Source organism: Engystomops pustulosus, chromosome 10 (assembly GCF_040894005.1).
Source record: "Engystomops pustulosus chromosome 10, aEngPut4.maternal, whole genome shotgun sequence".
Classification (NCBI taxonomy): domain Eukaryota; kingdom Metazoa; phylum Chordata; class Amphibia; order Anura; family Leptodactylidae; genus Engystomops; species Engystomops pustulosus.
In genome coordinates this window covers 51,219,302-51,231,538 of record NC_092420.1, presented here as the reverse complement: position 1 = coordinate 51,231,538, position 12,237 = coordinate 51,219,302, and the positions used below count along the sequence as shown (strand labels likewise).

Below are 12,237 nucleotides of genomic sequence, written 5' to 3'. Positions count from 1 at the left end.
AACCAGATTAGCTGTAGCTCAGGACGGGACACAGCCACCACCAGGGGGCGCCAGCAACCAGGACAAAAGGAGTTATCTCAGTAAGCCTGCATATTTTGTAATAAGTGTAAATGGTGAAAGTACTTGTCACAATGCATTGGACCCAATTACAGCCATTTGCTATGGTGACACAACCCCTTTAAGAGCACGTTTGAAACTTTGGAGGTTGGGCATTGATAGTCTGGGGAAGGATATTCCGGAGAATGTATGAGTGGTTTGAATTAGGGTAGAGAGTCTTCGTCAGACCCGAGGCTGCATGGCTTCTGCAGATTTGTTATAATGAGCCAGTGGCTCATTGCAATGAATATTGTGCAAAAATGCCATATACTGCAATACAGTACTATTGCAGTATACGGTAGGAACGATCAGACCATCTAGGATTAATGTACCCTAGAGGGTCTAAAAAAATAGAAACATTTTTTTAAAAAACTTAAAAACCTAAAAGTACAAATCACCCCCTTTCCCTATAAAATGTAAACAGTAAAAATCACAGACACAATAGGTATTGACGCGTACCAAATTGCCCGATCTATCAAAATATAACAACAGTTACTGCCGGCGGTGAACCACATAACAGAAAATAATGGCCAAATGTCCGAAACACGATTTTTACACCATTTTACATTACATAAAAAATGGAAGAAAAAGTGACAAAAATGTCGCACAGACCTCAAAATGCTATCAATGAAAACGTTGGGTTATTTTGCAAAAAAATAACACCTAACACAGCTCAAAATTTTTTTTCTTTTTTGTCCACAAACGTTTAACTTTTTAAAATGTGTCAAAACGCAATAAAACCTGTATAAATTTGGTATCACCGTGATCCTCCTGAACCAAAGAATAAAGTAGAGTTGTAATTTGGAGCACATGGTGAAAGTCGTAAAAACTGAGCCCACAAGAACGTTATGTGAACGTGTTTTTTTCAAACTGTTCCAAATTTGGATTTTTTTTCCAACTTCCCAGTACACGGCATGGAATGATAAATAATGTGAAATTATTTACGCACAAAATAGGAAAACAATTCTAAAGTTTCTTATCAAAGGAAAATGTCTTCTTATTGTTTGTTTATTCAACTTCTTAAATCCATCTTTTGTCATTTTAATTGATTTATAATTAAAATTTTTTTACAAAGTTTCTTATATTGAACCTGAACTCGTCATTCAGATTTTTTAATGCTCAGTGGGCATAATATAGATCAGGATGAGCTTGAGAGAGTAGAATAAATAATAATCAATAATAATACATGCAACGTTGTTGTGATGGCTAATTTTTGATACATTTTTAATAATGATGACTTATGTAAATTTATGTACATTTTCATCACTGTGACATTGATCCAAGGATTTGGGGCTGGGAAGCATTTGACTCCCTACTAAAGGCAATTTGAGATGTTCTTAATGTGATTTTTTTGCCTCTGGATTAACACTGTTATTGTATACAGTATGTCAGAGAGATTTATCAGGAGATTTATCGGAAGTGTCTGAAAGCATGAAGTGTTCTAGGTGCACATGGCAAATAATCAGAGCTCAGTTGTCATTTTCTTACAGCTGTTTATAAAATTTAAAAATGAGTTCTGATTGGTTTACATGGGCAACTAGAACAGTGTTACAGACATTTCTGATAAATCTTTCCCAATGGATCTGTGTGTCTTTAGTTTAACCTCATCTAGTAAGATACTATGGGCTTCATTTATCAAAACAGTTTGAGAGTAAAACTGTTCTAGTTGTCATGGCAGCCAGTCAGAGCTCAGGGTAAATTTTATAAACTGCTGTAAGAAAGTGAAAGCTGACCTCTGACTGGTTGCCTTGAGCAACTAGAACAGTTTAGTGAACAGACAGTTTTGATAAATTTCTCCCTATTTCCTACATTGTATATATATTTTTATTGAATAATTTCTGCCCTAAATATTGTGCTAATCTTTGCAGATCTTTTGGCCTCCTTTAAGGAAATTATTTGTTCCTGCTTTCCTGAATTGTTGGCTGGCTAAACATGCCTTAGAAAATATGATTGTAAGTATAAAATATAGGACATTATAGTTTTGTATCCATTTGGAAATAATAGGGGAGATTTATCATTCCTTCAACGCCAGTTTTCTGAAGTAGCCGGATTGCCGGCATATGAATCACCGGCGTATGATAAATCTTCTCCCAATGAATTAATCTTTACATATTGTATTTTAATAAAATATATTACACAAGTGCTAGAAAACCATAGAATGCAGCAATACAAATTTTACAATACACAAGGAAATACACAATTACAGTTGTGAAGACCTTTTGTGTATCTCAAATTTAAAAAAAATGCAAAAATGGAGGCGTTGCCTGGACATGGATGAGGGCAAATGCTTGAGCCTGCAGTTCCGTCATCTCACCAACTAAACATCACCTAGAACCTACTTTTAGCTGCCACCACCTGCACCATGATGGGTGGGAATCGGCATAAAAAACCCTGAGACAGCACCTCCAGCACTCAGGTGCCAGCAGCCAGCGATAGCCTGAAGTAATTCCTCAAGTGCTTCACAAGGTCAGCGCATTGGCCGGCGCCATCTTCCTTGCCCCCACCTTCCTCGTTGCAACCCATGGCTCTGCAGCCCCGTTCACCATGTAGAAAATGCAAGTTAAAACTCCTGCTGAATAAGTTGCGGACACATCACATATCAATCCTTGGTCGAGTAGCTGTGTTTAAAGTAACATGGCTTCCTAAACTACTTTACGATTTTCAAACATTACTCGTTAAAGTCCCGCACAGCAAGCTGAAGGCCTTTAAGGCACCATTTTAATTTTATTTGGGATAATAGGCGTCAAGGAATGCCAAAGTCTGTCATGCTTGTCCCCAAAGCCCGAGCGGGGGGGTGTCTTTCGGTTCCAGTTACAATTTATTATTATTGGGCGCTGAATATACGCTATCTGCCACACTGGACAGTCTCAGGTGCATACACTACATGGGTGGATATTGAAAAATTGTGGATGGTACCTATACACCCTAAACACTTATTTGTAGGGCCTAAACCCCCCTAAGTTGACCCATACCTTCCTGGGCCCTACGACTTTTACACTTTTGGTGTGATAGACATGCAAAAAGCGCCCTCCTCCCATTGTTCTCCTATGGTGTCATTATTGTTCCATCCAGACATACCCGAAAGGGTAACAGCATCTAATGAAAGTCTACCCGAAAGTCTAAGAACAGTGACAATGGTAAGAAACTGGTATAAAGTGGGAATATTCCATCTGGCAGACATGGTTGACCCCCCTAACACTGGAATTACAACAGTTAATCTATCTTCAGCAGTAACGTAATCTGCCCAGAGAGGAATGGTACCACTACTGCCAGGTGAAGCACTTTGTAATGGGTCAATTTAAGATGGCCACAGTGTTTAAACTGCGGAGATCCACGTGGTGTCGTCCTGTTCTGGAAGGCACTGCCACGCTCAAAAATTAGACCGGAATAGTATATCCATAAAAGTGATTTTAATAAAAAGTAAAACACTACGCGTTTCGGCTTCAGGCTGGAGCCTTCGTCAGGTGAAAAATTACATGGGTATGTAATTTTTCACCTGACGAAGGCTCCAGCCCAGAGCCGAAACGCGTAGTGTTTTACTTTTTATTGAAATCACTTTAATGGATATACTCTTCCAGTCTAATTTTTGAGTGTGGCAGCGCCTTCCAGAATGGGACGACACCTCGTGGATCGCCGCTACACTGCCAAGTCCGCCAACACTGGTTGCGCGGACCTGATATCCCGTCGGCAGCAGCTCTTCTATCTATTACGATATGCTTCTTTTTTCACTGGACCAGGTGAGAGCTACTCTACTGTAAACAATCCTTCTTAAGCAAAATACACTTGAATCCTCTGAGCTTTTTGTCTCCCTCTCTCATTGGCTTTGTTGGTGCATACCTGTGGATCCCCACATTAACGTATTCAACGCCAGCCCTCTGACAGTGTCTAAACTGAATTTGAGAAATTATATAGAAGGGGTACTTCAGTAAAGGGTATTATATCCTTGATTTATCAGATACTTTCTACACTGGAGGAAGGTTTCTCCCTTGTACACAAATATACGCTACAATGCGAGGCAGCTACTAACAAAATGATAACACCTGCCATGCGGCAAATCATATGGGAAAGGACTACCAAATCCTCCATTTGCACTACTTACAAAGAAACCCAATATAAAGTATTAATGCACTGGTCCCGCACCTCTGCACTTTTACATACACTTAATCCCACTGTGCCATCTGTTTGCTGGAGGTGTATGATGAAGGTAGGCACACTATTCCATATCTTTTGGACTTGTCCCCTCATCGCCTATTTTGTGGATGGGGTAAAGACCCTAACAGGAAGACCTATTGGGCTTCAGAGTGAGACTAGACCCGTTAGTATGTGTCCTTAATATTCCTCCAACAAACATTCAAAAACACCTAGCCAAACTGTTTCTGAGCCTCTGTGTAGTGGCCAATTGTTTAATAGCAACAGTGTGAAAGTAGACAGCTCCCCTGTCCGAATCTGACTTATGTATTTGGATGAAAGAAATCTGCTCTTTGGAGCAGATGGCCTCCCACAATAATGCACTAGAGGCATTTGGTAAAACCTGGGAGCCATGTGAGTCCTTCTGTGCCCACAGTGGCATGTACTTGCCTAAATGCTTTCTGACATATAATTATCACCCCCCCCCTGGCTCTTTGAACTTTACACCTCTACCTCAGTGTATTGTCTGTCCAGTTGTGTTCTGGGTTCTGTGTCAGTCTGATTCTGTTATTATCTGTTATTGACCGCTTGGTCTTTCTCAACAGTTCAGTGGCTGTAACGATCGGTATCATTGCGTTACTGTCACTAAGCTATGAGAGCACGAAGGGTTGACATATATGGCTATGTTCTGCTACTTAATAAATGGCATACAACATGTAGCTTTGTTTTATGCAGATATTGAGTGGAAAGGGATGGTAGTATTAACAGTCTGCATGTGAAGTAGTAGATGGTGGATTATACTGACTTGCTTGTAATTTCCTTTTGTGAAAATGAAAAATGTAATATAAATGTATAGTTTAAAAAAACATGCAATAACATGAGACTGTTCCTCAAGGATGCTGGAAATAAGAAAAGGAAGACTATATGGAGCACTAGGTAAAAGTCAGTGCTGGAGTAACACAAAGATGGAAACAGTGGAAACAGTGTCTGAAATAAATTAATATGTATTTGAATTACCTGAATTCAAGCTTGACTCCACCATTATCACCCCAAAAGATCCTGTAACTCTTAACATCAGCAGAGAGATAAAATTAAGGAGATTCCGGCATGTCAATGTATCCAAGTAAAATCTTTTAAAACCTTGCAGGTAGAGATGGGCGAATTTATCAAAAGTTTATTCGACCCGGTTCGAGAAAATTTGATTCGAACCAAATCGAATTGCTGCATGTGATGTAACGGTATGTCACATGCCGGGTGCAGGTGCATGGAGAGGGCTCACGGGCTGATACATTGAGGGACACTACCGACACACAGTGAGGGACACTATCATACATTGACGAATACAGCCATACAGTGAGGAACACTAGCGCCATACAGTGAGGAACACTAGCCCAATACATTGAGGAACACTAGCCCAATACATTGAGGAACACTACTGCCATACAGTGAGGAACACTACTGCCATACGGTGAGGGACACTACTGCTATACAGTGAGTGACACTACTATCATACAGAGAGGGACACTACGGCCATGCAGTGAGGGACACTACGGCCATACAATGAGGAACACTACTGCCATACAGTGAGGGACACTACCCTCATACTGTGAGGAACACTACGGCCATACAGTGAGGATCACTACTGCCATACAGTGAGGAACACTACCGCCACACAGTGAGGAACACTACGGCCATACAGTGAAGAATACAGCCACATGGTGAGGGACACTACCGCCACACAGTGAGGAACACTACCCCCATACAGTGTGGAACACTACCTCCATACAGTGAAGAATACAGCCATACAGTGAGGAACACTACCTCCGTACAGTGAAGAATACAGCCATACGGTGAGGGACACTACCCCCACACAGTGAGGAACAGTTCCTTTCTTCTTCCGAGAGTTCTCTTCCCCATGTAACACGTCGTGCTTGCGGCCATTTTGCTGATAAAGAAAATTTAAATTCTAGCCCACAAATCACTGTAAACTTTGGATTTGTCACAAATCAAATTTTTCCTGAATTTCTAAACGAATTTAGTATCGATTTGCCCATCTCTACTTTCAGGTTAAAGAAAAACATATAAACTGTTGATGCATTTCTGACACAACAGTCCTTAGTCATAGCATAAGCATCTTAAGTCAGCAGTTCTTCCTACTTGTGTATGTCATGTAGAATCTGCCTTGATGGATGTAATAGAATTATTGTATTGTATAATATTCTAATTTCTCAGTTTTCTGGTATATTTCAGAATGATCTTCACAGAGCAATACAAAGAACACAATCTGCAATGTTTAATCAAGTTTTAATTTTAATATCAACTTTGTTATGTCTCATCTTTACTTGGTAAGTCAATTACTGGTTTATTGATAACATGGATCATATCTTATTGTGCCCAGAACACTAATTGTCCTGCTCTATTGCGACTATAATGTAGCAAGAGAAGACTTCATTTCATTTTTTTAATGAACAGCCAAACATTAAAACAATGACTGCTATTTTATAACCCATTTGAATGCTAAAGTATTATTATTTTTTCTTTGAAGCATTATTTTTGCATGTTTTAAGTTTTTATTTTTGAGGTTTCAATTTTCATACTGTAACTAGTCATTAATTATTGTACACCATCAATTTCTATTATATGCCATTGTGCTTCATGGCTGGCTAAGAAATGAAGAATAAACGTGATATGGGCACATTTTATTTTTGTGATAGTTTTAGATAAATTAATATTTAGTTAGGATGTACACTATTCTTGTAGATGATATACTTCAGGTTTTGGCTAAAATTGCTTCAAAGTCACATCTCAACCTGCATTAATTGCATCCTAAAGAGTTTATCCACTAATTAATATAACCACATTGTACCTACCCTGGTATGTCGGTATTACTGTGCACCACCATTATTGAGAGGACCATCACGGCAAATAGAAACTTGGCCAGCGGCATTTAAAGAGTTAGCGCCGGTGATCAGTGCTGGTACCTTGGACAACTGGTACGTTGCTGTACGGGGGACAGCAAATTATCATCGGAAAAAATGTCTGTACATTATGTGGGGCTTAATGGAAGGAAGGTCATTGTGATAACTCACTGCAACCCTCTCAGTTCGCTCCACTGGGTGACAACAGAAAGGATCAAAGGAAGGTGCATTAGTAGGGGAAGGATAAAAATGTGTCTTAATCTGTACCCGCCTAAAGTGTAACAAAAAATAAGTAAAATATATGTTTCTTAATATCTTATAACTGAAATTTTAGAGGTAGACTCCCAACTTTGCTATCGGGGGATAGAGAACTTAAGTTGATTGAAGGCAGAGATACCACAGTAACAAAATGTATTAAAGTTCTAGTATCAATTCACTTACAAAATGTACTGCACTGAGGGGCAGGGCAGGCCACATTAGCATATGAAAATCCCTTTCTCTGTGATATCCACTCAAATTGAGGGTCAGGAGGAAAATCCATGCAGCATAAATTACCAGGCTGTGGAAATTCTCATTGTCAGTCTTTGGAGGACCCATATTAATGAGACAGGCTCTCCAAAATTCATCTGCTCTCCCCCATGACTGGATAAGTCTTCTATTTTAGTAATAAGGTTTATTTGTTTTTATCCTTTTTAATTTACAACTGTATTGTTTGTATAGTCTTTATAATCTATTTATCTGGCAATTAAATTGTTTATCTCTGCATTGCGCATTTATGTATTAAAACTTTCAAACTAGATAAGTTTCTACTTGTAGCCTTAAAATAATATATCTTCCTGAAGGGATAATGCTACTGATATTCTTGTTGAGTAATCCTTTGGCTCATTAGGTAAGCTGTATTTTCATTTTCTAAATTGTTGAGGGAGTTATGTAGATAGGCGCCTATTTGCCTTCTTATTATAAGTGAATGAGTAAAATATTTGTGTGGCAGTAAAAGGTTGGGTGCTAAGTGCTGGCAAAGTATAATTTAATGTATAACATCTTGCAAAGGTAACTGGGATTTTATGTACTAAGTTGTGAGGCTCTCTGGTGTATCCTATGTTGTCACCTGAGAGTGGGGGTTTGTCACATATCATAATAGATAAAATTTTTAAAAAAGCGTAGGCACATGAAGTCCAACCTATGAGATTAAACAGATGTTTTCTTCCCATAAATTGAGATATTTTTGTTCAAGTATCCACCATAACAAACCTCCTGCGGCAGAGGGTTCCATAGTCTTATTGCTCCTACAGTAAAGAATCCCTGACTATGGCAGAACAGAAGACCATGTTATAAAAAGATCTTCTGAAATATCTCTGTACTGCCCATTCAGATATTTGTACATTGTAATGAGGTCTCCTCTTACCCGTCTTTTTTCCAAACTAAATAACCCCAAATTTTGTAATCTGTGATTGTGTTTTAATCTGCCTATTTTCCCTAGCAAGCTTGTTTCCTCTCCTCTGCACCCATTCCAGTTACTATGTACTCTTAATACACTGGTGCCCAACCCTGTATACAATATTTCATGTTTGGTCTGACCAGTACTTTGTATAAGGGCAAACCTATATCCTTATCATGAGAATTTATTCCTCTCTTGATACTTCCTATAATGTTATTTGCTTTAGCAGCAGCTGCCTGGCTCTTATCCCCAACTCTTTTTCAGCTGCAGTTTTACCATGTAATTGACTGCTTAGAACATAATTTTCCCTTTTGAGTCTGTGGCCCAAGTGCATTACCTTAAAATTTTCTGCATTAGACCTCATCAACATTTGCTCTTCCCAATACTACAGCTTCCTCAAATCCCTCTGCAATATTAAACTACCAGCCTTTATATCAATTACTTTAGAGCGCTAAGTGTCTTCTGCAAATATTTATACTTTACTGTGTAAACCCTCTATGAGATTGTGGCACTCCACTGGTAACTTCAATCCAATCTGACAATGGACCACTAATGATGACCCTCTGTTTTCTATCACTAATCTAATTTCTTACCCAAATATACAGGTTTTCTTTTAGTTCCAGCAGCTTTATTTTATGTATCATCCTTTTATGTTTGAAACTAATCAGATTAGCCTGACAGGGCTGATCCCTCATAAACCAATACTGATGCGGAGTTATCATGTTATGTGCATTGATATACTTCAGAATAGCATCTCTAATGAATCCCTCAAATATTTTCTCCATACCTGAAGTTAAACTCACAAGTCTGTAGTCTTCGGGATAATTTTTTGATACTTTTTTGAATATTGGCATTTACTTTGTGTTGGTCATCAATTATTAAAAATAATGGTTTATCTATTAAAGTTGCTAATTCTTGCCTTACAAGGAGGTGTAGCCCAATCATCTGGGCCCAATAATTTGTGTATTTTAATGGTTTTGAGGCAATGTCCCACTTCTTTCTAGGTAACATTGCTCTGTAACATTTTTCTGAATCATATAAACTGCCATGGAATTGTAGTTGTAAAGTTATATTCAATATATTGGCCCTTTCCTTATCTGCTTCCACACTTTCAGATTTTTGTTTCATGTCATTTATATATTTAAAAAAAAAACAATAAACCTTTTTTTAAAATGGAAATCTCAAGCATGTTTATAGTCATACATGTGCAAAGTGCACCATACAACAATGGGTTCAAATAGACTGTGGCACATGCTCATGTAACAATAGACAAATTTGAAACACAATCAGCATAAAGCACCCAACACACCCCTGCACCATATTCCCACCCCAGGACCGCCTCTATTGGTGTGCCCAGAGTAGGGAAAGAGAGACTCATATATGTCAGAGATGAAACACAGTAAAGGGAGAGTCAAGCCATTTTTCCAAAATGGCATGGAACCTCCTATCTTTCATCCAATGAGTAAATAACCACTTTTTGAGTGGCAGGGTGTTATTCACTGCCTTGATCAAGTCACACAGAAAGGGGGATGTGCAGCCATCCAAAATCTAGATACTGTCTTCCTAGCATAGTACACAGTTTCAGTAATGAAAGCAAGTTTGTCAGTGGATTGGAATCGTTCACAGACTACCAGAAGGAGGTAGAGCTTAGGATCATCAGGGACAGCCGCTCCCATTTTGTGAAACAGAAATTTACGAACCTGTTCCCAGAACCATTTTAGATGGAAGAAAGTTCCTGAGGTCACAAAGCATTTAAGACAGAGGTCTGGAAACCCATGTCGAAATTTACTAACTCTACTAGTAGTTAGGTATGCTTGATGAAGTACGTATACCTGGGACATTCTACTCCCCAGTTTGGGGGAGGCAAACTTAGGCAATTAGAGGACCTCTCCCACAGTACCCTCACCCCTGTAGGTGTTCGTTTGATGTGAGTGGATATTAATTCTTTGCCCATCCAGTATATCAGGGCCCTTCTTGGGGCCTGCAGGAGGATGAGGGGAACAGGAAAGGAGTTTTCTACCAACTTGTCACCTGGAAACCGTGTGTTTATAGCATGGCAGAGTTGAAGATAAAGCAGGTGGAAGAAATTTGGCAAGTCATAGGAATCCTTTAACTGCTGAAATTAGCGGCGGACTCCATCTATACAGGCATCCTACTCCTAGCAGAGTAAAAGATACACCCCTACATATAAAAATAGATAATCCCATAGCATTAGAAGAGAAAACACAGTGGTAGGCTCAACCCACCAAAGCTTTCTTGAGCTAGTATAACCGGTCCCCCTCCAGGTGCATCTCTTGTAGTCACATGATATCGAAATTATGTTTTGTAAGGTACAAAAGGGCCAGGGAGTGTTTCACCCTATCATTCACCCCTCTGACATTCCAAAACGCAATTTGTTAGGTCCCTATATCATATTAGTATAATAGGGTATATTTGGTGTTAAGGCCGTAGGGCAGGGATGGTTAACCTATGACACGCGTGTGAGTGCTGACACACGGCTGCCTGAGAGTTAAGTTTCATCCTACATGACCAGGTGCAGTAGCCGGGAGGCTGAGAGATTGCACTGAGCTTCCAGAACTCCCCCCTCCTCCTCCTCCCCCGGGCCGGCCCCTCCCCATGTGTGAGCTGTGCCTAGTGTCTCCAGTCAGCACAGGTATCAGCATGGGGCACAGCAGGAGAGCTGACCCGGCCATACACCCAGGAGGCTCCTCTGCAGCTCCTGATAGTTGTGGTGGGGGGAAGATGACAGCACAGTCAGAGGTCACATCGATGCTGCTTTGTGTGATGACCCAGCAGCTGCCACCTCTACACTGACCATCTCCACAACAGGGGCAAGGGAGGACAACCACTCTCATCATACATACAAGATATCATACAGTGAGTAATGTCAGTGACTGTATGATAGAAGACAGTCATCAGGGCTTGTGTGTCAGTTTTGTGATGTACAAGCTCTGAAATAATCGCAATGCTTTGCAAATAGCCAGACAGGGCATGAGGGAGATACAGACAGCGGCGCCTGCGCCCTCGCTATAACCTATGAACTTTCATGACTGAAAGGTTGCAGGTTACTAAGCATTTCCACACCTGTCTGATTGTAACCGATCTAGTACAATGTGCGATTTGCACATAGTAATAGATGATTGGGAAAATCCCCATATACTGCCATACTGTAGTATGGCAGTACATGGTAGGATCAATCAGACAACCTACAGTTAATGTACCCTAGAAGTTAAATAGTATACATATTTGTTATTTAAACTATAAATATCAAAAAATTATGTTTTTTTGTCAAGCTGACACACCACCCGAGTTATGCTCGGTTTTTTGGCGAATTTTGACACACCAGGCTCAAAAGGTTGCCCATCACTGCCCTAGGGCAAGGTGCAAGAGATCAACGGTGGTCAAAGGTGCAAGACAGGTGTGGTTGATGCAAAAAACAGAAATAGTACAGGCATAAAGAATGCCTTTCTTCCCACTAGACACCAGGTAAATAGGGTGTCGGCATAAATCCCAAAATGAAGTAGAAGGAGGCAGGTGCACAAGTCAACATATCCAGGGCTAACCAGTTCTGTGCCTAAAAAAGGGGGAAAAAAGGAAAAAGGACACAAAACCAGTATTGAACCAAATAAGCTCCAGAAGGGTAGCAATTTTTTACCC

The 12,237-nt window shown here is 39.9% G+C and overlaps 1 protein-coding gene across 8 annotated transcripts in view; it reads left to right on the top strand.

The window, feature by feature from the left end:
• Positions 1–12,237, top strand: part of KCNT2 (potassium sodium-activated channel subfamily T member 2) — a 537,964-nt gene that overhangs the window by 296,319 nt on the left and 229,408 nt on the right. For all 8 annotated transcript variants that reach the window (XM_072126927.1, XM_072126928.1, XM_072126923.1 and 5 more), the window contains exons 7-8: positions 1,965–2,048; positions 6,475–6,569. In XM_072126927.1, coding sequence (XP_071983028.1) covers positions 1,965–2,048; positions 6,475–6,569 — 179 coding nt within the window. The remainder of the gene's footprint in view (positions 1–1,964; positions 2,049–6,474; positions 6,570–12,237) is intronic.